General features: G+C 46.3%; 1 protein-coding gene and 1 non-coding gene across 2 annotated transcripts in view; both read left to right on the top strand.

Moving 5' to 3' along the window:
• The window catches only part of LOC126424556 (uncharacterized), a 123,856-nt gene extending 102,226 nt beyond the window's left edge, over positions 1–21,630 (top strand). Inside the window, exon 3 of the mRNA XM_050087303.1 lies at positions 21,044–21,630. Within this exon, the coding sequence (XP_049943260.1) occupies positions 21,044–21,630 (587 nt within the window). The remainder of the gene's footprint in view (positions 1–21,043) is intronic.
• Positions 21,631–25,728: 4,098 nt separating this feature from the next.
• Positions 25,729–25,803, top strand: Trnas-cga (transfer RNA serine (anticodon CGA)). Its single transcript has one exon. It is a non-coding gene; the product is annotated as a tRNA-Ser (tRNA).
• Positions 25,804–27,429: the final 1,626 nt, after the last annotated feature.

Below are 27,429 nucleotides of genomic sequence, written 5' to 3' on the forward strand. Positions count from 1 at the left end.
TTGTGGCCTGATGCAGCAACAGTGGTTCAATGATCGAAAAATAGGAAACAGTCCCTCTTTCACGTGTCTTATTAATAATAACGCGTTTCGCGCTGTCGGCCCATCTTCGGATTACCTGTAATCAGAAATAACAATCGCGTTACGTAGCGATTTACCCGCGAACCTGTCTAACAGCGATTAAAGGCCGGCCGCGATGGCCGAACGGTTCCACACGCTTCAGTCCGGAACTGCGCGACTGCTACGGTCGCAGGTTCGAAACCTGTCTCGGGCATGGACGTGGGTGATGTTCTTAGGCTAGTTAGGTTTAAGTAGTTCTAAGTTCTAGGAGAGTGATGACTTCAGATGTTAAGTCCCATAGTGCTCAGAGCCATTTGATCCAAGCTATTAACGGCATGGCTAAGCTAAAGAAGAGACGTGATTTTGTTGTGTTGGCAGAAGAGCCAACACCGTGTTACTAGTGGAGGCCGAAATGCACGCGTTTTAGCTCACGCAGGCTGGCGTGAGGAGGGAAGGACTATACTGACGTGAGGTCTGGAACATGACAAGGAATTAAAATTCAGGAAGTGGACGTAATTAGTTTGATACTTAACTTAAATCCATTAATGATGAATGTCGCTCTTGACGGTACATGAGTCACAATATTATCTGTTCAGAAGATGTAGTAACTGAATATGGCACCTTGCTAGGTCGTAGCAAATGACGTAGCTGGAGGCTATGCTAAACTGTCGTCTCTGCAAATGAGAGCGTATGTAGACAGTGAACCATTGCTAGAAAAGTCGGCTGCACAACTGGGGCGAGTGCTAAGGAGTCTCTCTAGACTAGACCTGCCGTGTGGCGGCGCTCGGTCTGCAATCACTGATAGTGGCGACACGCGGGTCCGACGTATACTAACGGACCGCGGCCGATTTAAAGGCTACCACCTAGCAAGTGTGGTGTCTGGCGGTGACACCACAGATTTACTTGGATGAAGAGCAGAGACCGGATCAGTCATACACTGACGGAGAAAAAAGGAAGTCCTAACACGAAAAAGTAGTTGTGCGACAAAACGAAAGACTGCGGAAGTGTTTCTACATGTGAAACAAACCGTCTATTAAAATTTCGCTCCAGTCGCGTAAGAGGTGCGCTAGCAGCGACACTTGAGGATGCGAATCAAGTTAGTTTTATATACGTGTTGTGACGGTCGCGAGCGTTAGTTACCTTTGCGACTGTCCGCCCCCGGTAGCTGAATGGTCAGCGGGTGCGGTAGCTCAGCGTGTCCGTTCAGACGGTTCAGCTACCCTCTGTCATAAAAAACTGGGTGAACGGATCAACGAACAACCTGAACGACTATCATCGGACGTCCTCGACGAACAAAGTCAACGAACAATATAGAACAAAATGAGATTAAAAAAAAATGGTCAGTTTGACAGGTTGACAATCCTCTGGGCCCGGGTTCGATTCCCGGCTGGGTCGGGGAATTTTCTCCGCCCAGGGACTGGGTGTTGTGTTGTCCTAATCATCACCCCACCATCCTCATCGACTGCAGGTCGCCGATGTGGCGTTAAATTGAAAGACCGCCACCCGGCGAACGGTCTGCCCACCGTGGGGCCCTAGCCATACGGTTAAATAAATTGTTGTGTACATAGTTCCGCGTAGTCAGAGCGTACACAACTTTCCCACTAGAGCGCGCCCCGCTAAGCACAACAGCGCAGGCGCAGCGCTCGTCCATCTCCGCACTACGAGATGGCGCTGTCTTAGAGACGGACCAAATTCTGCTTCTGCCGATCCGCGTATTAATATGTAACGCAGCCAATGAGATTGCTGCTAACGTAGAACCTTTTCTCCTCACGGATCACACTCGTGCAGTGATACCTGAACGCGTGAGGTATTATAACGAGTGTACAGACCTCCGATCAGTCAGTCTGCATTTGTCTGCACCAGTCTGTACCAGTCTGCATTAGTCTGTACCAGTCTATAGTCAAGTTTCAGTCTGCGCCTAATAAGATTACCATATTGGTGTACATACCCATGAAGATAAATGAATAGACACTTTGTCAAGTATCAGAGATATGTGAGAATGAGATTAACGTACCAAGACCAAAGGAACTTCAGATTGTCAATTGTAAACAGCATCCAGAATGAAGTTACGTAATATCTATGCTTTTTATTATTTTAATAAATGTGTGTGAAAATTAATCAAGTTCTGTTTAAAGTTGGTCACCGTCAATCTGCTACTCTAAGCGTGCAAGTGGCATTTCTATCGTCTGACCTAACGGCATGCCACGATAAGACCATGAGACATATTGCTGACACTCGCCTACTTCGTTAGAGCGACTAGTCAAATAATCTGATGGTGTGTGTACCGAAGGTTTTAAAGTACGGACACCACATAAATAAACCTATGCGAGTGGATATGGTGAGTCGACCTTAGCCAAGAGTGACTTTAAGGCGACAAAGACGCCATAATCGACACTCCACTGAGCTTGAACGAGGTAGTGTAACAGGGCTGAGATACTGCAGAAAGACTTTCCAGGAATGTAGCCACTGGATATTAACGCTCGGAGCGGTGCTCACGAGAATGTACGGTCGCAAGAAGACCGTGTTCCGGACGGCCACGTGTCACTACCGAGAGAAGACCATCGTATTCGATGTATGGCTCTGGTGCGTCGTACTGCAATCTGCAGCAGGAATTTGGGCAGCAGTTGGCACCACAGCGACACAAATCGGTATCTCCAAGAACAGCTCTGAGCCATGCACCCTGTAGCGTGTATTCCACTGACCTCAAATCATCGCCATTAGCGACTTCATTGGTTTCAAGCGAGAGCTCATTGGAGGACAGAGTGAAGATCTGTTATGTTTTCTGATTGAAAGCTGGTTCTGCCTCGGTGCCACTGATGGCGTAGCTTACACGACGACCCTAGGTTGCAGGCAACTGCGCTACGGCCACTGCGCATGCGCGCCGCGCTTTTGCGCAACTCATGGGTGAAACTAAACACTTGAAAGGTCTCTGTTGGATTCCTTTCATGTTAATTTCTTAAATATGTTGTCATTTACGGCATACATTCCACTTCTAAATTTACTGTGATGTTTCTGACTCTATCTGGGAGCAGACTGAGCAGTGGAACGTGTTACTATTACACATAATCAAAAACGATCTGTCACACTACTACACTTTAAAACACAGTTTATATGTAATTCATGTCACACAGTCTCATACAGAACCTACATCCACTTTCTTTTATAAGACGTATATGATAAGATACTGTCATCCCCCTTCCCTTCTGTGTGAAAGAATGAATGAACAAATGTATTTCTAGTTGCATGCTTGATGGTAGTAGACAAACCTGTCTGCTAGAGAACAGTAGGACCAACGTCGGAACAGGTAGCTACACTTTCTAAAAACAAAGAGGTTTCTATTCTTAGTATGGTCCCATCCGTCCATTGTCATGCTGGTATAGGAAGCTGCCTCTCTGGTCACTTCCGTTAGTATCTGTGAAGCACCCTTGGTAGGGGCCCAGGCCAATCGGTCTGAAGTGGTAAGATCTCCGGCTAAGTGCGTCTCTGCTAAGTCTGTATGACAATGGATTTCTTAAGTTCAGACTAACTTGAAATTTAATCACCTTTGTTTCAGGTTTAGATCTAAAAAATGTTATCGTAAATTGCAACACAGTGTAATTCGAGTGTGAAGTTCAGAATATCTTCCAGTAGTAGCTTTGTCACTACTTTGTGAGTAAAGTGGAACCACGTGTTGAGGCTCCGTAACTCTAACTAAGATAATCAATCTTAAATGCGAATGTGCGTGAGATTATAGTGTCTCGTCCTGACAATATTTTTCAATATAGCAACTTTTCTTTATGTTTAACCCACGTGGGGTGTACTTTGTGAGACCAGAACCACGTGCTTATACAATTGTTTGACCCATCATGTTAATAGTAAGACGATAGTAACCAGTTCAAGGTTTTTCTTTTGTAAATTGCGTATCGATGTAATTTATTTTAATTATCAAAATTATTGTGGTGTTACACTCTTTGTGTAAACCAAGTTGACCACGTGAAGCATGTGGTGTAATCATCAAACCAGCCCTCAGTAGTTGCAAGCCTGCAACTAGAAATACATTTGCTCATTCATTCTTTCACACAGAAGGGAAGGGGGATGACAGTATCTTATCATATACGGTATATAAAAGAAAGCGGATGTAGATTCCGTATGAGACTGTGTGACATGAATTACATATAAACTGTATTTTAAAGGTAGTAGTGTGACAGATCGCTTTTGATTATGTGTAAAAGTAACATGTTCCACTGCTCAGTCTCCTCCCAGATAGAGTCAGAAACACCACAGTAAATTTAGAAGTATGCCGTAAATGACAACAGATTAAATAAATTAACATGAAAGGAATCCAACAGAGACCTTTCACATTTTTGGCGTGTTCCAACTATGGCGACACTAGTTGCACGAGTTTTGAGGTTATGTGTGCTCATAGAGTGTAGAAAATCTGAAATATGAAGTGGGGAACGGAGAATTATGTTCACTTTTTGGATATCTATGCTTTGCATAGGTGTTTGTGGGATTTCAGTGATGCTGATTACAAAAATAAGCAACATATTGCTGCCACTGACACGGTCATGTGCGATCATGACATAGCTGGTTTGACAATATCTGAGCTGCAGGGTAAAATTTATTGAGTTAGGAGCACATATACAACTGAATTAAGAAAAATACGAGCAAGTGTAATTCTAGCTGTGGCAATGCTCTCGTCTACAAGACTAAAATCCCACCGTTCGAGTTGGCCAACTCTTTGTTAAAGAATACTGACGGGACAGAAGTCTATACAAATTCAAGAAGCTGCATTCTTTATTCAATATTCATCTATTTAAAACATAACTGCCAGTGCTCCCCATTCACACATGTTAGCATTTTGAAATATTGCCACTGTAAAGATCTCTCTTCAAGAGAGTAGTTGGCAGACCATTCTCTTCTTAATGCGGCCTGCTTCGAGTAATTATTGTTGTTAATGTTAGTAATTATTACTATAAATGTTAATAATTATTGGTGTCAATGAAATAGCGTCATCACCAACTAAAACCGTATCTTATAGCTGGCCGAGTGTTGTCGATTGATTGCACGCAATATGATATGTAATTTCAGTTGTGCTTCGTGAATTTCAGTACCTTTATTCCTTACCGCATAATTAACTCTATTTAGATGAAACGTGAAGAGTTCTGGTGGCATTCTAAGATAATTAAAAGAACTTCTTGGATCTTCCGTTATAAATTATTTCGGCAAGGATGCTGAGCAACCGAGCTGATGTCTTTTCTTCATCCAGTCACGAATCAAAACACGTTTTTTTTTTTTTTTTTTCCTATGCAGCGATTCCACGCAGAAAGTTTCAACTCCATCACAACTCGTGCGACGTGCAGCTGCCAAAACTTTCATTCCAGACACGACTCATGGATCCACAAAACGACGAAACTGAAGTGTATTCTGGTGTCGCCGTGTCTACAGTCATATATGAAATCACTTGCGTGCAACTCATTCCACGCAACGAGTAGCGCAACCCAAAGTCGTTGTGTAAACTAGGCCAGTTGAGGGAGTGCAACCAACCTTTCTGCATGCTAGACTAACAGGACCTACACCCGGAGTCATGGTTTGGGGTGAGATTTCGTATGACGGCAACAGCGCTCTCCTCCTTATTCCACGCGCACTGACTGATAAATTATAGTCCAGTCTGTTGATTCCACCACTTGCGCTGCCGTTCATTAACAGTATTCCTGCCGCACGGAGTGGCCGCGCCGTTAGAGGCGCCATGTCACTGATTACGCGGTCTCTCCCGCCGGAGGTTCGAGTCCTCCCTCGGGCATGAGTGTGTGTGTTGTTCTTAGCATAAGTTAGTGTAAGTAGTGTGTAAGTCAAGGGACCGATGACCTGAGCAGTTTGGTCCCACAGGAATTCACAGACATTTGAACATTTGAACAGTATCCCAGAGGTATGAAACTTCCTGGCAGATTAAAACTGTGTGCCCGACCGAGACTCGAACTCCGGACCTTTGCCTTTCGCGGGCAAGTGCTCTACCGAATGAGCTACCGAAGCACGACTCACGCCCGGTCCTCACAGCTTTACATCTGCCAGTATCTCGTCTCCTACCTTCCAAACGTTACAGAAGCTCTTCTGCGAACCTTGCAGAACTAGCACTCCTGAAAGAAAGGATACTGCGGAGACATGGCTTAGCCACAGCCTGGGGGATGTTTCCAGAATGAGATTTTCACTCTGCAGCGGAGTGTGCGCTGATATGAAACCTCCTGGCAGATTAAAACTGTGTGCCCAACAGAGACTCGAACTCGGACCTTTGCCTTTCGCGGGCAGGTGCTCTACCAACTGAGCTACCCAAGCACGACTCACGCCCCGTCCTCACATCTTTACTTCCGCCAGTACCTCGTCTCCTACCTTCCAAACTTCACAGAAGCTCTCCTGCAGACCACTGTAGAGTACTTGCCCGCGAAAGGGAAAGATCCCGCGTTCTCGGTCTGGCACACAGTTTTAATCTGCCAGGAGGTTTCATATCAGCGCACACTCCGCTGCAGAGTGAAAATCTCATTCAGTATCCCAGAGGGCGCTTCCCAGCAGGATAACGCCCGCCCGCACACCGCTGTTGTAACCCACCATGTTCTACAGAGTGTCGACACGTTACCTTGGCCTGCTGGATCACCACCTCTGTCTCCAGTCCAGCAGGTATGAGACATCGTCGGACGAGAGCTCAAGCGTCGTCCACACTCAGCACTGACCTCCGCTGTATTCACCTACCAAGTCCTGCAGGCACGGAACTGCATCCGACAAACTTGCATCCTGTACGTGTAAAGCACAATCGCTGCACGTCAGCATGCTTGCATTCAACATTCTGGTGGCTACACCGGTTATTAATGTACCAGCATTTCACATCAGCAATGGCGAATCTCGCGCTTACAGTAAACCGTCATCTTGCAATGGTAGACATTTAAGAATATTACCCACACAAATGTATTCTCGAAATTTCATTGTTGTTGTTGTGGTCTTCAGTCCTGAGACTGGTTTGATGGAGCTCACCATGCTACTCTATCGTGTGGAATTTTCTTCATTTCCCAGTAACTAATGCAACCTACCTCTTTCTAACTCTGCTTAGTGTATTCATCTCTTGGTCTCCCTCTACGATTTTTACCCTCCACGCTGCCCTCCAATACTAGATTGCTGATCCCTTGACGCCTCAGAACATGTCCTACCAACCGATCCCTTCTTCTAGTCAAGTTGTGCCACAAACTTCTCTTCTCTCCAATCCTATTCTATATCTCCTAATTAGTTGTGTGATCTACCCATCTAATCTTCAGCATTCTTCTGTAGCACCACATTTCAAAAGCTTCTATTCCCTTCTTGCCCAAACTATTTATCATCCATGTTTCACTCCCAACATGGCTATACTCCATACAAATACTTTCAGAAACGACTTCCTGACACTTAAATCTATACTCGATGTTAACAAATTTCTCTTCTTCAGAAACGCTTTGCTTGCCATTGCCAGTCTACGTTTTATATCCTCTCCGGCCATCATCAGTTATTTTGCTCCCCAAATAGCAAAACTCCTTTACTACTTTAAGTGTCTCATTTCCTAATCTAATTCCCTCAGCAGCACCCAACTTAATTCGACTACATTCCATTATCCTCATTTTGCTTTTGTTGATGTTCATCTTATATCCTCCTTTCTAGACACTGTCCATTTCGTTCAGCTGCTCTTCCAAATCCTTTGCTTTCTCTGACAGAATTACAATGTCATCGGCGAACCTCAAAGTTTTTATTTCTTCTCCATGGATTTTAATACCTACTCCAAACTTTTCTTTTGTTTCCTTCACTGATTTCTCAATATACAGATCGAATAACATCGGGGATAAGCCACAACCCTGTCTCACTCCCTTCCCAAACACTGCTTCCCTTTCGTGTCCCTCTACTCTTATAACTGCCATCTGGTTGTTGTACAAATTGTAAATAGCCTTTCGCTCCCTGTATCTTAGCCCTGAGACCTTTAGAATTTGAAAGAGAGTATTTAGTCTACATTGTCAAAAGCTTTCTCTAAGTCTACAAATGCTAGAAACGTAGGTTTGCCTTTCCTTAATCTCTCTTCTAAGATAAGTCGTAGGGTCAGTATTGCCTCACGTTTTCCAATATTTCTACGGAATCCAAACTGATCTTCCCCGATGTCGGCTTGTACTAGCTTTTTCATTCGTTTGTAAAGAATTCGCGTTAGTATTTTGCAGCCGTGACTTATTAAACTGACAGTTCGGTAATTTTCACATCTGTCAACACCTGCTTTCTTTGGGATTGGAATTATAATATTCTTCTTGAAGCCTGAGGGTATTTCGCCTGTCTCATATATTTTGCTCACCAGATGCTGGGGGTTTTTACAGGATTGGCTCTCCCAAGTCTGTCAGTAGTTCTAATGGAGTGTTGTCTACTCCCGGGGCCTTGTTTCGACTCAGGTTTTTCAGTCCTCTGTCAAACTCTTCACGCAGTATCTTCCCTTTCATCTTAATCTACATCCTCTTCCATTTCCATAATATTGTCCACAAGTACATCGCCCTTGTATAGTCCCTCTATATACTCCTTCCACCTTTCTGCTTTCCCTTCTTTGCTTGGAACTGGGTTTCCATCTGAGCTCTTGATATTCATACATGTGGTTCTCTCTTCTCCAAGGGTCTCTTTAATTTTCCTGTAGGTAGTATCTATCTTACCCCTAGTGATATACGCCTCTACATCCTTACATTTGTCCTCTAGCCAATCATGCTTAGCCATTTTGCACTTCCTGTCGATCTCATTTTAGAGATGTTTGTATTCCTTTTTGCCTGCTTCATTTACTGCATTTATATATTTTCTCCTTTCATCAATTAAGTTCAATATTTCTTCTGTTACCCAAGGATTTCTAGTAGCACTCGTCTTTTTACCTACTTGATCCTCTGCTGCCTTCACTATTTCGTCCCTCAAAGCTACTCATTCTTCTTCTACTGTATTTCTTTCCCCCATTCGTGTCAGTTGTTCCCTCATGCTCTCCCTGAAACTCTGTACAACTTCTGGTTTAGTCAGTTTGTCTAGGCCCCATCTCTTTAAATTCCCTCCTTTTTGCAGTTTCTTCAGTTTTAATCTACAGTTCATAACCAATAGATTGTGGTCAGAGTCCACATCTGCCCCTGGAAATGTCTTACAATTTAAAACCTGGCTCCTAAATCTCTGTCTTACCATTATATAATCTATCTGAAACCTGTGAGTATCTCCAGGCTTCTTCCATGTATACAACCTTCATTTATGATTCTTGAACAAGTGTTAGCTATGATTAAGTTGTGCTCTGTGCAAAATTCTACCAGGCGGCTTCCTCTTTCATTTCTTCCCCCCAAACCATATTCAGCTACTACGTTTCCTTCTCTCCCTTTTCCTACTACTGAATTCCAGTCACCCATGACTATTAAATGTTCATCTCCCTTTACTATCTGAAAAATTTCTTTTATTTCATCATACATTTCTTCAATTTCTTCGTCATCTGCAGAGCTAGTTGGCATATAAACTACTGTAGTAGGCGTGGGCTTCGTGTCTATCTTGGCCACAATAATGCGTTGACTATGCTGTTTGTAGTAGCTTACCCTCACTCATATTTTTTTATTCATTATTAAACCTACTCCTGCATTACCCCTATTTGATTTTGTATGTATAACACTGTATTCACCTGACCAAAAGTCTTGTTCCTCCTACCACCGAACTTCACTAATTCTCACTATATTTAACTTTAACCTATCCATTTCCCTTTTTAAATTTTCTGACCTACTTGCCCGATTAAGGGATCTGACATTCCACGCTCCAATCCGTACAACGCCAGTTTTCTCTCTCCTGATAACCACGTCCTCTTGAGTAGTTTCCGCCCGGAGATCCGAATGGGGGACTATTTTACCTCCGGAATATTTTACCCAAGAGGACGCCATCATCATTTAACCATACAGTAAAGCTGCATGCCCTCGGGAAAAATTACGGCCGTAGTTTCCCCTTGCTTTCAGCCGTTCGCAGTACCAGCACAGCAAGGCCGTTTTGGTTAGTGTTACAAGGCCAAGTCAGTCAATCATCCAGGCTGTTGCCCCTGCAACTACTGAAAAGGCTGCTGCCCCTCTTCAGGAGCCATACGTTTGTCTGGCCTCTCAACAGATACCCCTCCGTTGTCGTTGCACCTAAGGAACGTCTATCTGTATCGCTGAGGCACGCAAGCCTCCCCACCAACGGCAAGGTCCTTGGTTCATAGGGCGGGGGGGGGGGGGGGGGGGGGGAATTGATTAGTCTATGTTAATTATCTTTTTTTCCGTCAATCTATTTAAAAGTCATTGATATGAAGGCGTTAAGGTGAATGCCACAATCTTCAAATACAAACACAAGAAAACCTGGAATGGTGTGTGAAAACGTATAAGTTTCGAGCGTAAAATTATAACATGAAAGTGAGCTGTCCTGATGACCTTGTGGATTTTCAGGAAGTTTAGGGCATAACTGTGAATGAGGTTGCAAATTTGACAAAAGTACTTAACCTCTGTGAAATCGATATAACCATATCCTTCGTATGACTGTGTTTGGTCACAGTAAGTCAGGGAGTACAGGTCATTGTGTGTTGAACAGTCTGGCAAATGTACTTGGTTTGATAAGCATGAAGCTGGCCTGAAGTGTGGTGGAGGCAACATTATTTAATAACGATTTTCTAATAATATGTTTTGTTGAAACATGTTGATCAAATGGCATTATATTAACGGAAGAATGATAAATGCCAACTTTTAAGGTTCAAATGGTTCAAATGGCCCTGAGCACTATGGGACTTAACATCTGAGGTCATCAGTCCCCTAGAACTTAGAACTACTTAAACCTAACTGAAGACATCACACACATACATGCCCGAGGCAGGATTCGAACCTGCGACCGTAGCGGTCGCGCGGTGCCAGACTGTAGCGCCTAGAACCGCTCGGCTACCCTGGCCGGCCGCCAATAACATCCCTGCAATGGATCGGCCTGCACAGAATCATGACCTGAATCCTATAGAACACTTTTGGGATGTTTTGGAACGCCGACTTCGTGATATGCCTCACCGACCGACATCAATACCTCTCCTCAGTGCAGTACTCCGTGAAGAATGGGCTGTTATTACCCAAAAAACCTTCCAGCGCCTGATTGAACGTATGCCTGCAAGAGTGGAAGCTGTCATCAAGACTAAGGATGGATACTGTTACAGTGCACGGACATTATTCTGGATCATGTCCGTCTTTTAAGGGGTACAGAACGACACGACTTTCCTTTTATGGACGACGGCGCCGACTCACATAGGACCATTGGAGTGTTGGGCAGAGTGGATATTGAACTTACAAAACGGTATGCGTACTCCATTTCCCTATACGCTATAGAGTATACATCTTGCGTGGGACGCTCTTGTCAGACCCGTTTCTCAATGGTCAAATGTGTGTGAATTCCTGAGGGACGAAACTGCTGAGGTCATCGGTCCCTAGACTTACACACAAACTAATTTATGCTAAAAACAACTCAAAAATCCATGCCCGAGGCATGACTCGAACCTCTTAAGGAAATGTAACTCATCCACGAAATAAGTGGCTTATAAGGCGCTTGTTCGCCCGATTCTTGAGTATTGTTCATCTATCTGGGATCCCTATCAGGCATGACTGATAGAGGAGACAGAGAGGATCCAACGAAGAACGGCGCGTTTCGTTACGGGAGCGTTTAGCTGGCGAGAGAGCGTTACGGAGATGCTACACAAACTCCACTGGCAACCGTTACAAGAGAGGCGTTTTGCATCACGGAGAGATTTACTATTTAAATTTCGGGACAGCACTTTTCAGGAGGAGTCGGAAAACATATTACAGGGTGAGCAGAAAGTCTTGCCCTGATTATAACAATTTATTACAGAATAACCCTTTGACATAATAACTTACATTTGATGCCGTTATGTAGGTTAGTGTTACTAGCTTTTTTTTTTTAAGACCGGTTACTTTAATAACCTCAACGAGTGCTCCCTTGGTAGCTTGGAGAATGTCGAGGCGGTATTCTAGTTCGCGTCAGGTGTTTCGTAACATGTGTTCTGTCACAGTACCCACAGCAGCTTGTATCCTAGTCTTCAGTTCATCGACGTCAGCAACTGGTGTGACGAAGACTCTGTTCTTGATATAGCCACAGAAAAAAGTCAAGGGGCGTAATGTCTGGAGAGGGGAGTAATGTCCGGATTGGTAGACTGGAAGGAACGGTCCAACACCCTGGCCACCCCGCTCTCCAGCCATTACGCCACTTGACCTTTTTTTTTCTGGAGCTATATCGAGGACAGAGCCTTCGACACACCAGTTGCTGACGTCGATGAACTGAAGACTAGGATACAAGCTGCTGTGGGTACTGTGACAGAACACATGTTACGAAACACGTTGTGGGAACAGGAATACCGCCTCGATATTCTCCGAGCTGCCAAGTGAGCACACGTACAGGTTACTAACGTAAGTGATCTTAAAAAAAAACTAGTAACACTAACCTATATAACGGCATCAAATGTAAGTTATTATGTCAAAGGGTTATTCTGTAATAAATTGTTATTACACTACTGGCCATTAACATTGCTACACCACGAAGATGACGTACTACAGACGCGAAATTTAACCAACAGGAAGAAGATGCTGTGATATGCAAATGATTAGCTTTTCAGAGCATTCACACAAGATTGGCGGCGGTGGCGACACCTACAACGTGCTGACATGAGGAAAGTTTCCAACCGATTGCTCTTACACAAACAGCAGTTGACCGGCGTTGCCTGGTGAAACGTTATTGTGGTGCCTCGTGTGAGGAGGAGAAATGCGTACCATCACGTTTCCGACTTTGATAAAGGTCGGATTGTAGCCTATCGCGATTGCGGCTTATCGTATCGCGTCACTGCTGCTCGCGTTAGTCGAGATCCAATGACTGTTAGCAGAATATGGAATCGGTGAGTTCAGGAGGGTAATACGGAACGACATGCTGGATCCCAACGGCCTCGTATCAGTAGCAGTCGAGATGACAGGCATCTTATCCGCTTCGATATAACAGATCGTGCAGCCACGTCTCGATCCCTGAGTCAACAGATGGGGACGTTTACAAGAAAACAAACATCTGCACGAACTGTTCGACGACGTTTGCAGCAGCATGGACTATCAGCTCGGAGAACATGGCTGGGGTTACCCTTGACGCTGCATCACAGACAGGAGCGCCTGCAATGGTCTACTCAACGACGAACCCGGGTGCACGAATGGCAAAACGTCATTTTTTCGGATGAATTCAGGGTTTGTTTACAGCATCATGATGGTCGCATCCGTGTTTGGCGACATCGCGGTGAACGCACATTGGAAGCGTGTATTCGTCATCGCCATACTGGCGTATCACCCGGCGTGATGGTATAGGGTGCCATTATTTACACGTCTCGGTCACCTCTAGTTCACATTGACGGCACTTGGGACAGTGGACGTTACATTTCAGATGTGTTACGACCCGTGTCTCTACCCTTCATTCGATCCTTGTGAAACCCTACATTTCAGCACGATAATGCACGACCGCATGTTGCAGGTCCATTACGGGCCTTTCTGGATACAGAAAATGTTCGACTGCTGCCCTGGTCAGCACATTCTCCAGATCTCTCACCAATTGAAAACGTCTGGTCAATGGTGGCCGAGCAACTGGCTCGTCACAAAACGCCAGTCACTACTGTTGATGAACTGTGGTATCGTGTTGAAGCTGCATGGGCAGCTGTACCTGTACACGCCAACCAACCTCTGTTTGACTCAATGCCCAGGCGTATCAAGGCCGTTATTACGGCCAGAGTTGGTTGTTGTGGGTACTGATTTCTCAGGATCTATGCACCCAAACTGCGTGAAAATGTAACCACATGTCTGTTTTAGTATAACATATTTGTCCAATGAATACCCCTTTATCATCTGCGTTTCTTCTTGTGTAGCAATTTTAATGACCAGTAGTGTAGATGTGAGTGTAAATCTTCCTTTTCTGAAGGTTGATATGTTTCTTGAGTGTTGCAAATGTGGTGGTACAGTACAAATAATATAACTACCCATTAACATTTCTGGCAGATAGCTGCTTGTATGGTAGTTGCCTGTTCCCTACGTTGCTGACTGCAGTGAGTCCCGAAACGGTCAGAAAGCTGGGTTTCGGTGGCCGTCCTCGAACTCGCCTACGAGGATGACTGATTTCGGTGTGTGTTTCCTTCCAACCGCCGTAACCCTCGCGCGGGTCGCAACGCGTCTACCGGCGGAATACAGACCATGACCACTGTAATAACGTAATAAAGTATCCACGAAGTGATGGCGGCAGGCGCCCGTGCCGTGGATACTCACGAAAATCAAGCACTGCAGTGGTGAGAGACAAGGGGTCTCACCAATATGAAGCATCCCGATGGGAACAGAAAAGTATTACATCCACGTCGTTGTTCTTGATTTACGCGAAATGTAGTTTCCAACCAGACAATGAAACGGCTAACTGCATTGTAATGTATGCAACACTAAAGTAAATGTCGAACACGAATATCAACCGTCAGAATGCGACGCCTTACATTTACATCGTAATTGAAATGTAGAATAAAATGCGTCGGTTCTTAAATGCAACAACAGTACAGTTTGTCGATTACAGCGCCATTTACCAAGAATGGGAAACAATGGTTTGATGTAGAATGTGCAATAAAAATGGTGAATATTTGAAATTACCGGGTGATCAAAAAGTCAGTATAAATTTGAAAACGGAATAAATCACGGAATAATGAAGATAGAGAGGTTCAAATTGACAGACATGCTTCGAATAACATGAGGTTTTATTAGAACCAAAAAATACAAACGTTCAAAAAATGTCCGACAGATAGCGCTTTATCTGATCAGAATAGCAATAATTACCATAACAAAGTAAGACAGGAAATGCTCAATATGTCCACCATCATTCCTCAAAAATAGCTGTAGTCGAGGAATAATGTTGTCAACGGCACTGTAAAGCATATCCGGAGTTATGGTGAGGCATTGGCGTCGGATGTTGTCTTTCAGCATCCCTAGAGATGCCGGTCGATCACGATACACTTGCGACTTCAGGTAACCCCAAAGCCAATAATCGCACGGACTGAGGTCTGGGGAACTGTGAGGCCAACCATGACGAAAGTGGCGGCTGAGCACACGCGCACACGACGCGTAAGAGATCTTTCACGCGCCATCTGTCGGACATTTTGTGAACTTTGTTTTTTTTTTTTGGTTCTAATAAAACCTCATGTCATTCCAAGCATGTGGGTCAATTTTTACCTCTCTATCTACATTATTCCGTGGTTTATTTTCAAATTTATACTGGCAATGGCAAGGAAAGCGTTTCTGAAGAAGAGAAATATGTTAACATCGAGTATAGATTTAAGTGTCACTAAGTCGTTTCTGAAAGTATTTGTGTGGAGTGTAGCCATGTATGGAAGTGAAACATGGACGATAAATAGTTTAGACAAGAGGAGAATAGAAGCTTTCGAAATGTGGTGCTACAGAAGAATGCTGAAGATTAGATGGGTAGATCACATAACTAATGAGGAGGTACTGAATAGGATTGGAGAGGATTTAGTGGCACAGCTTGACTAGAAGAAGGGATCGGTTGGTAGGACATGTTCTGAGACATCAAGGGATCACCACTGGAGGGCAGCGTGGAGAGTAAAAATCGCAGAGGTAGACCAAGAGATGAATACACCAAGCAGATTCAGAAGGATGTGGTCTAGGGGTAGCGTCTTTGATTCATAATAAAAACGTCTTCGGTCCCGGGTTCGATCCCCGCCACTGCCTAAATTTTGATAAATAATCAGCATAAGAAGTCAGCCTCATTCTGCCAACGGCCTTGTCAAAGAGGGCGGAGGAGCGGATAGAGGTTCGGGGCACTCTCTTGTCCTAGGGGTGGGAAATTGCCCCTAAAGGTGGAAGAATCAGCAATGATCAACGACATGAGGATGCAGAAGGCAATGGAAACCACTGCATTAAAGACACGTGACGTGTATCCACAGGACATGTGGCCTGTAATTGAAGAAGTGTCATGATGATCTCTCCATTGGCAAAAGATTCCGGAATAGCCCCCCATTCGGATCTCCGGGAGGGGACTGCAAGGGGGAGGTTACCATGAGAAAAAGATTGAATAATCAACGAAAGGATAACGTTCTACGAGTCGGGGCGTGGAATGTCAGAAGCTTGAACGTGGTAGGGAAACTAGAAAATCTGAAAAGGGAAATGCAAAGGCTCAATCTAGATATAGTAGGTGTCAGTGAAGTGAAGTGGAAGGAAGACAAGGATTTCTGGTCAGATGAGTATCGGGTAATATCAACAGCAGCAGAAAATGGTATAACAGGTGTAGGATTCGTTATGAATAGGAAGGTAGGGCAGGGTGTGTGTTACTGTGAACAGTTCAGTGATCGGGTTGTTATAATCAGAATCGGCAGCAGACCAACACCGACAACGATAGTTCAGGTACACACGCCGACGTCGCAAGCTGAAGATGAACAGATAGAGAAAGTGTATGAGGATATTGAAAGGGTAATGCAGTATGTAAAGGGGGACGAAAATCTAATAATGGGCGACTGGAATGCAGTTGTAGGGGAAGGAGTAGAAGAAAAGGTTACAGGAGAATATGACCTTGGGACAAGGAATGAAAGAGGAGAAAGACTAATTGAGTCCTGTAACAAGTTTCAAGTTTTAGCTAGTAATAGCGAATACCCTGTTCAAGAATCACAAGAGGAGGAGGTATACTTGGAAAAGGCTGGGAGATACGGGATGATTTCAATTAGATTACATCATGGTCAGACAGAGATTCCGAAATCAGATACTGGATTGTAAGGCGTAGCCAGGAGCAGATATAGACTCAGATCACAATATAGTAGTGATGAAGAGTAGGCTGAAGTTCAAGACATTAGTCAGGAAGAATCAATACGCAAAGAAGTGGGATACGGAAGTACTAAGGAATGACGAGATACGTTTGAAGTTCTCTGACGCTATAGATACAGCAATAAGGAATAGCGCAGTAGGCAGTACAGTTGAAGAGGAATGGACATCTCTAAAAAGGGCCATCACAGAAGTTGGGAAGGAAAACATAGGTACAAAGGAGGTAGCTGCGAAGAAGCCATGGGTAACAGAAGAAATACTTTAGTTGATTGATGAAAGGAGGAAGTACAAACATGTTCCGGGAAAATCAGGAATACAAAAATACAAGTCGCTGAGGAATGAAATAAATAGGAAGTGCAGGGAAGCTAAGACGAAATGGCTGCAGGAAAAATGTGAAGACATCGAAAAAGATGTCGGAAGAACAGACTCAGCATACAGGAAAGTCAAATCAACCTTTGGTAACATTAAAATCAACGGTGGTAACATTAAGAGTGCAACGGGAATTCCACTGTTAAATGCAGAGGAGAGAGCAGATAGGTGGAAAGAATACATTGAAAGCCTCTGTGAGGGTGAAGATTTGTCTGATGTGATAGAAGAAGAAAGAGGAGTCGATTTAGAATAGATAGGGGATCCAGTATTAGAATCGGAATTTAAAATAGCTTTGGAGGACTTACGGTCAAATAAGGCAGAAGGGACAGATAACATTCCATCAGAATTTCTAAAATCATTGGGGGAAGTGGCAACAAAACGACTATTCACGTTGGTTCAAATGGCTCTGAGCACTATGGGACTCAACTGCTGAGGTCATTAGTCCCCTAGAACTTAGAACTAGTTAAACCTAACTAACCTAAGGACATCACAAACATCCATGCCCGAGGCAGGATTCGAACCTGCGACCGTAGCGGTCTTGCGGTTCCAGACTGCAGCGCCTTTAACCGCACGGCCACTTCGGCCGGCATTCACGTTGGTGGGCAGAATATATGAGTCTGGCGACATACCATCTGACTTTCGGAAAAGCATCATCCACACAATTCCGAAGACGGCAAGAGCTGACAAGTGCGAGAATTATCGCACAATCAGCTTAACAGCTCATGCATCGAAGCTGCTTACAAGAGTAATATACAGAAGAATGCAAACGAAAATTGAGAATGCGCTAGGTGAAGATCAGTTTGGCTTTAGGAAAAGTAAACGGACGAGAGAGGCAATTCTGACGTTACGGCTACTAATGGAAGCAAGGCTAAAGAAAAATCAAGACACTTTCATAGGATTTGTCGACCTGGAAAAAGCGTTCGACAATATAAAATGGTGCAAGCTGTTCGGGATTCTGAAAAAAGCAGGGGTAAGCTATAGGGAGAGACGGGTCATATACAATATGTACAACAACCAAGAGGGAATAATAAGAGTGGACGATAAAGAACGAAGTGCTCGTATTAAGAAGGGTGTAAGACAAGGCTGTAGCCTTTCGCCCCTACTCTTCAATCTGTACATCGAGGGAGCAATGATGGAAATAAAAGAAAGGTTCAGGAGTGGAATTAAAATACAAGGTGAAAGGATACCAATGATACGATTCGCTGATGACATTGCTGTCCTGAGTGAAAGTGAAGAAGAATTAAATGATCTGCTGAACAGAATGAACAGTCTAATGAGCACACAGTATGGTTTGAGAGTAAATCGGAGAATGACGAAGGTAATGAGAAGTAGTAGGAATGAGAACAGCGAGAAACTTAACATCAAGATTGATTGGCACGAAGTCAATGAAGTTAAGGAATTCTGCTACCTAGGCAGTAAAATAACCAATGACGGACGGAGCAAGGAGGACATCAAAAGCAGACTCGCTATGGCAAAAAAGGCATTTCTGGCCAAGAGAAGTCTACTAATATCAAATACCGGCCTTAATTTGAGGAAGAAATTTCTGAGGATGTACGTCTGGAGTACAGCATTGTATGGTAGTGAAACATGGACTGTGGGAAAACCGGAACGGAAGAGAATCGAAGCATTTGAGATGTGGTGCTATAGACGAATGTTGAAAATTAGGTGGACTGATAAGGTAAGGAATGAGGAGGTTCTACGCAGAATCGGAGAGGAAAGGAATATATGGGAAACACTGATAAGGAGAAGGGACAGGATGATAGGACATCTGCTAAGACATGAGGGAATGACTTCCATGCTACTAGAGGGAGCTGTAGAGGGCAAAAACTGTAAAGACAGAGATTGGAATACGTCAAGCAAATAATTGAGGACGTAGGTTGCAAGTGCTACTCTGTGATGAAGAGGTTAGCACAGGCAAGGAATTCGTGGGGGGCCGCATCAAACCAGTCTGTTGACTGATGACTAAAAAAAAAAAAAAAGGCTGCAGTAGTAGTTACTGGGAGATGAAGAAGCTTGCACAGGATAGAGTAGCATGGAGAGCTGCATCAAACCAGTCTCAGGACTGAAGACCACAACAACAAACTGATCACCGGGTACATAGGAGACCCCGCACCTGGAGGTGCAGCTCGAAGGTGTTTTAGTACAGGCAGGTGTTCCTTTTACTAATATTAACTTTTAATCTAGAATATTTTTTTCGTGCCATCCATCATTTTCGACAACCACTTATAGAAAAAACGGAGCACCAAGAAAGAGTTGTGAGACATAAACGAAAGTTGGTAGGCGCGTTTTGCGATTGAAATATGACGTGTTTCAGATTTTACACCAGTGGCGTAAGAGTGGCGGTAGCAGGTACAAATCAGGTTCGGTTTACATACATCCTGTACCGCTCGAGAGCGTTAGTTACCTTTGAGATTGGACGTGGTCAGTCAGTGTTAGTCAAAACTGCTTTACAGGTGACAAAGACCTCACGCAGAATGAAATTTTCACTCTACAGCGGAGTGTACGCTGGTATGAAACTTCCTGGCAGATTAAAACTGTGTGCCGGACCGACACTCGAACTCGGGACCTTTGCCTTTCGCGGGCAAGTGCTCTACCAACTGAGCCACCCAAGCACGACTCACGCCCTGTCCTCACAGCTTTACTTCTGCCAGTACCTCGTCTCCTACCTTCCAACCTTTACGGAAGCTCTGCTGCGAACCTTGCAGAACTAGCACTCCGCTGTAGAGTGAAAATTTCATTCTAGAAACATCCCCCGTTCTGTGGCTAAGCCCTGTCTCCGCATTATTCTTTCTTTCAGGAGTGGTAGTTCTGCAAGGTTCGCAACAGAGCTTCTGTAAAGTTTGGAAGGTAGGAGACGAGGTACTGGCAGAAGTAAAGCTGTGAGGACCGGGCGTGAGTCGTGCTTCGGTAACTCAGTGGCAGTCGGCTTTCAGCCGTGTTACCGTGCGGACGGGCTCGGCGCGCCGGGCAGTGCTCCGCAGGTGTTGTTGTTTACCCGCTAGCGCGCGGTCGCGTCGTTGTCTTGCCGTATAGTACCTGTACCGACCCGACATGGCGTTCTCATATCGAAAAGCTACAATCAAACTAACGTTCAACGCATCGTACACGAGACCGAAGGCCCATGAAATTGAACGGTTTCTACGAGACATCATGCACATCGAACCACAAGAACTGATAGGAATTCATCTGTATATTGTAACCAGCACAGTGTACCTCAAACTGATTGACGAAGCGGCCTGCGACAGATTACTCCAACGATCTGCAAACGGCTTTCGCTTCTGTCACGCAGACGGTAACGTGAGCGTGGTAGGAGTTGACCATGCTGGTCTGGGGGTGCGTACCGTGCGCATCTTTGAACTACCGTTCGAAGTCCCTGCCAACCTAGTCGTTGATGCGCTGCGGCCATACGGCACAGTTCTGAGCCACACAGAGGAGAACTGGAACACATTCGAAACGTACTCTGTCCTTAACGGGGTACGACAAGTGCGCATAGAACTTAAGAAGCACGTTCCATCGTATGTTTTCGTTGGTGGCTGCCGCGCAATTGTTATATATGATGGACAACCGAGGACCTGCTCGGGCTGCGGCTAGGAGGGCCATGTTAGAACTGAGTCTGCAGCGCCGCCTCGTTCAGGTGCCCCGCAATGAACTTCCCCAACGATCCACTATGACCTCTCTCCCGCTAACATATGTGGAGGCGGCACGACATGATGTGACGGATGATCAAAACCTGCTACCTCCTCAAGCCGCTGCCAGCTCCGTTGGAGAGTCAGCGCCGTCGACGACGCCGCAGCCCGACGGTGCAGAGGTTCCTACAGCCTCCGCCCACCGCAGCGTCGTGGACACCCAGCCACCGTCACTGTCGGGATCAGACACAGGGGTTCCTACCGACCGAGACTGTGTCGAGCCCCGCCCTCCAGTGGATGTCGAATCTCGGACCCGAAAGCAAAAATCACCCAAGCGACACAAGAAGAGGCGATTGTCAGCTGACGAACAGGACAGGAATGTGAAGCCGGCGGAAGACATCGACTTCGTTGACCCGCCCACAATTGCAACGGACTCCAGTGGCATCATTCACCAGAAGGTGCCTGAAGACAAGGAACACTCTCCTAAATCTGGTGGCCCAGAAAACGAGGCGCCCTACGTCGACTCCCAAAATGTGGGCTCCTGTGAAAGCGTCCAGCCCCCAATGACATCACAATCGTCTCTTGGTGATTGGGCAGACGATATGGAGGCAGATGATGCACAGCAAACATCGATATCTCCACCAGAGCCCATGGCTGACAATGAGCCCGGAGGGCTCTGCCAGTCAGGGACTTCTACGGCACAGTAATGCACAGCATGCAGGTGGATGGCTGTGTGGTGTGTGGTGTGTGAACTCACTGTGGGATTGCACCGACACACTGCCTCCGCCACTTGATATGTCTCAGTCATACCGTGTGGGAACAGTCAACGTAAATGGTGTCCACTCCACTGTCAAGACCCGCATGTTACACGACATGATCAGAGCGGCAGACTTGGACATTGCCCTTCTCCAGGAGGTCCGTCCCGAGCTGTGTTTAGACCTATATGGCTACACCACGTACAGCTTACCCGTAGGTGATGGCGCAGGAGGAACGGCCATCCTTCTCCGAGATGGCATAGACGCGACGGACGCGACGTACTTGCCGAACGGGCGAGGCATCGCACTCACACTTGGCGCAGTGCGCCTCATTAACGTCTACGCTCCCTCCGGTAATTCGCACCGCGGTGACAGGCATGTCTTCTATTCGGAGGAGTTGGCCCCACTTTTGCAAGGAAATATGGACCATTACATAGTGGGCGGCGATTTTAACAGTGTTCTGCGACCCGAGGACCAGATACCGCATTACGTCCCATGCCCCGCTCTACAAGCATTGATACGTGACCTCGCGCTCCACGACACATGGCTCTTGCATCATGGGACCCAGAGTGGATATACGCACTTTACCAGCCATTCTACCAGTCGTCTGGACCGGATATACGTCTCGCGTGCCCTCCGCACAGCAACCCGTGATGCAGAACTCTGGCCGACGGCCTTCACGGACCATCTCGCGTACATCTGCACTGTCACCTTGCCCCGACAACTCACAAGACGCAGCAGGGGCCCGTGGACGCTGAACGTCTCCCTCCTTCGCGAGGAAGCGTGTCGGCGAGCAGTCACTGACACGTGGCGTCGATGTATCAGGCGCCTGCCTATGTATGCTTCCACGTTGCTGTGGTGGCTGGGATGTGTCAAACCTGCCCTCCGAAAGACCTTGATGGCCTACGGGCGTGACAGATCGAACTGGCAAAGGGCGACATCGGAATTTTACTATACAGCGTTACGTGAGCTGGCGACGCAACCGCCGTCTCCCGAACGTCAGATGTCCGTACAACGCATCAAAGCTCGTCTACTTCGCATCAGGACAGAGCAGCTAGACGGTGTCCGCATCCGTGCGCGAGTGCAAGACTGTATCCCCAACGAAACAGCGTCAATGTATCACATTGTGCGCGAAAGGCGCCACCGCAAACGTCAGCTCATTACGGCGGTAAACACGGAGGACGGCGGGCGCGCAGTGACACAAACGGACATCGCGCACACGTTCGCCAGACACTATGGGACCTTGTACATGGAAGATCCGCGAAATGTACGTGATTATGACGGGCTGTTGCACGATTTTCCCGCACCTCGGGACGTGGCACCCGATGATAGTCTGCTGTTGCCCATTACACCCGACGAGCTGACATCGGCCTTGGCACGCGGAGCACCGAACAAGTCGCCTGGACCGGACGGTTTACCCCTGGAATTCTACCGCACTTTTTACCACCTTATGGGTGACAAGTGGCTCCAAATGTTTCAAGACCTGATCCGCCCTGATTTCACTGTCCCCACAGAATTCACAGAAGGCATCTTGCTCCCAGTTCCGAAACCGAATGGTGGTTGTAGGTGGCAGGATTTTCGCCCACTCACACTCCTCAACAACGACTACAAGATCTTTGCCCGTATCCTCCGCGCGCGTCTCCACACCGCTATCGGGAAAGCCATCCACACCGATCAGACATGTTTAGGTGGTGTCAGCAACATTCATACGGCGTTAGGAGCATACCGCGACGTAATTGCTTTGACGGCGGCCTGCAAAATACGAGGCGCCCTTGTCGCCGTAGATTTTGACCACGCATTCGACCGCGTCGATCACGGCTTCTTACGCGCAGTTTTGCACCACATGGGCCTCTCTACGGAGTCTGCACAGGTGGTCCTTCGACTGGTCCACGGAGCGCGCTCCCGCATGATGGTCAACGATTATCAGTCTGGTCACATTGTTGTTGGACGGTCAGTGCGACAAGGGTGCCCCCTGTCGGGCATATTATTTGCTGCAGCACTTGAACCAGCTTTACATGGTCTACGGCAGCGATTAACTGGTATCTCCTTGCGGGACGTGACCTTTTGTTGTGGTGCATTCGCCGATGACGTGGTGTTCCTGGCCAGATCAGAGGATGAAATGCATATGGCACTACAGTGGCTACGCCAGTACGGGACGGTCGCTGGGAGCGTCATCAACGTGAAGAAGACAAAATACATGGATGTCGGAGGGGGGATTTCCCACACAACGGCGGTGCCCTTTGACAAGGTGCCCGTACTCAAGTGTTTAGGAGTGCAATTCTATAGCAATGTCCGCCGCACGGCGGCGGCTACGTACCGCCGGCTCCTACACCAGACACGTGCTCTGCTGCAGGACAACAAACTGCGTCGCTTGGATATGCTCCTCAGAACACGTTATGTCAACACCTATCTTGTCTCAAAACTGAACTATTTTGCGCATATCCTTCCCTTGACAGCTACGATGGCCGACAGATTTCAAGCAGCATATGGACATTTCGTAAGCACCGGTCTGGTTTTTAAAGTCCGATACGCCACCCTGACACTGCCGCAGCGGGCGGGCGGTATCGGTTTGATTCACGTATATAACCGTGCGCGATCGCTTTATCTCAACACTATGCGTCGCACGTGGACCTCTGCCCACGCCACTCTGACGGGCACCCTGATAGCGGAAGCGGCACCACACTCTCTGCATCCCCCGGTTTCTGTAGGACACATTTCACCGGCACTCACCCACATCAGAGACTTCTTTATTGACTTCAGCTACTTACGTTCAGAACTTCCGACGACACGGAAGCCCAGCACAAAAGACTATTATCGCCTCTATCAGCTGCGGCAACCTGTAAATACGGTCACCCACAGACACCCTGAAGTTGCCTGGAACACGGTGTGGCGAGCGGTACACACGCCTTTTCTACCTACGACGGTGCGTTCATTGTGGTACGTAGTTGTAAATGGGAAGTTCGCTACTCGTCAGAGGTTACATTCCATACATCTGACGGACGACCCCTTGTGTCCGACATGCTCAGTCGCTGACTCGGATGCACACCGGCTGACGTGTGCCGCGACCAGCGAGTGCTGGCTACTGACGCAGCGCATGCTGGCATTACTCTTGCGGCGATTGCCGGAGTCTATCTCCCCTGATGACGTATTGCGCCCCGACGTCGTATACTTTCCATCAACCAGAACGAACGCCGTTAACTGGCTAAAAGGCATGGCCGTTTACTACATATTTTGCGATGCTCCCAAAGGCACACTCGACTTTTGGTCCCTATTGATGACGACACATGCAGCTTTCAACCGCCACCCGAAGTACAGAACTCGTTTCGCAAATTATTTAGGTTCATTATTTGCGGATCCTCCTGCTCACTGGGGCGTTCCGGGTATGAGACGCTGAAAATGAAGAAGAATCCTGGAGCATATTGATCCTCTACGGACGGAATAGGGGGGAACCCCTCCCAACAGACGAGAAGACGACTCGGACGCTCGGCTACGGCAGCTGTAGGATCTTTCTTTGTAATGAAACAAAAATAAATCTATAATACAAAAAAAAATGTTATAAAAATTAAATAAATAAATAAATAAAACGAACAACATCGACAAACCCACTCCATCCTCTTCCTGATCCTTCGATCCTCGAACTCGAACACGTTGCTTGGGCGTGGCGGCGGGATGGCCAGGCTTCGGGTGTCGACCCCTGCCCTACCCGTCGTCCTGCTCCGGCAGCGGTTCATTACGAAAAAAAAAAAAAAAAAAAAAAAGCGGTAGAGCACTTGGCCGCGAAAGGCAAAGGTCCCGAGGTCGAGTCTCGGTCCGGCACACAGTTTTAATCTGCCAGGAAGTTTCATACCAGCGCAGACTCCGCTGTAGAGTGAAAATTTCATTCTAGAAACATCCCCCAGGCTGTGGCTAAGCCATGTCTCCGCAATATCCTTTCTTTCAGGAGTGCTAGTTCTGCAAGGTTCGCAGTTCGCAGGAGAGCTTCTGTAAAGGTTGGAAGGTAGCAGACGGGGTACTGGCAGAAGTAAAGCTGTGAGGAGGGGGCATTAGTCGTGCTTGGGTAGCTCAGTTGGTAGAGCACTTGCCCTCGAAAGGCAAAGGTCCCGAGTTCGAGTCTCGGCCCTGCATACAGTTTTAATCTGCCAGAAAGTTTCACCTCACACAGAGTTTGAACGAGGTCATGTAATAGGGCTACTAGAGGCTGGATGTCCCTTCTGCGAAGACTTGCCAGGAATGTATCCGCTTTACATGTTTGGTGGCAGCAGAAGTCACGAGAGTGTACAGGAGCAAGAAGGCTGTGCTCCGGACGGCCACGAGGCACTGCCGAGAGGGAAGACCGTCGTGTTCGGCGTATGACTTTGACGCGTTGTGCCGTAGCAGTTGGCATCAGTGTGACATAACCGACTGTGACAAATCGGTTACTCCAAGGAGTGCTCCGAGTCAGACGCCCTGTAGCATGGATTCGATTGACCCCCAAAACGCCGCCATCTGCGACTCCATTGACGTCAAGCTCATTGGAGGGCAGGGCGGAGATCCGTTGTGGTTTTCTGTGACAGCTGGTTCTGCCTCGGTGCCAGAGATGGCTGTGTGTTAGTAGGAGGTGAGCTGAAGGCCTGCAACCAACGTGTCTGCGTGCTAGACACACTGGGCCTACACCTGGAGCTACGGTCTGCGGTGCGGTTTAGTATGACACCAGCACCTCTGTCGTGGTGATCGCACGCACCCTGACAGAAAACCGCAGAGGAAAGGTGCCTAATATGAGACAGACTATTGTAACCCCATTTAAAAGACCTAAAAGTAAGTGCAATTGTATTTTTTATAATGGTAATAATATCTTGCATTATTTAATTTTATCATACAATGATCGTATTTGCAATAATAAATAATCTTTCAGAGTAGTAATTAAATCTTCACAAACAAGGCATTTCGTAGAAGTGAGATCAAGGTTTCCTAATATGAGACAGTAATAATATTTTACTTTAATTATTTTATTACAGAATAATGACATATGAGTATACAATTTTTACATGGTCATTTATTTCTGTTGTCCTTCACTCATTTCACACTACTTAGGTTTATATTTACTACAGCCGGGGCAAACAAAATTGTCTTCTGTGACACCACAATGTTCGTGACCCCAGCGATAACATTTGGTGCACTGTGCCCACTTCTCCCCGTGTTTGCCTTCAGAAAAGAGTCCAGTACAGAACAGACACTCTGCGTCGTCGTCATCACTGCTGTCTGAATCCCCACTGTCATCAAGATGAACATCGGATGCCGAGTCACTAGACGATTCTTCTGCTTTAGGTCTACGATTTGAAGATTTTCCACTCTTCTCCCCAGATAACTTTCTAGCTGCGTTCTTAGCTTCAGCTCTTCCATTGCAAGGCAGTATTTCACTAATTCATCTTCCAGTTGAGATGAGAGAACAAGCCTTCTGCCAAGATTAACACCAACCAGCGTCTCGGGTGTACGAGTTTTATCCTGCACATACCTTACCAAACTACGTTTTGGTACAGCAAAAACTTTCGAGGCTTTTAAGCACCCTATCTCGCCATATCTCACACATGTAATGGCACTAACCATAGCGTCTTTATCCCACGTTTTCCTATTAGGTGCCAAAGCCAACTACAAAGAATAAATACAATAATCAGACATACTTCTTAAAGGACTTCAACTTCTATGATTTTATTTGTAAGATTATTTTTTATAAGGAGCAATATTAATCAACTTCTGAGCAAAATACTGCCTTGA

This window comes from Schistocerca serialis, chromosome 10, assembly GCF_023864345.2.
Source record: "Schistocerca serialis cubense isolate TAMUIC-IGC-003099 chromosome 10, iqSchSeri2.2, whole genome shotgun sequence".
NCBI lineage: Eukaryota > Metazoa > Arthropoda > Insecta > Orthoptera > Acrididae > Schistocerca > Schistocerca serialis.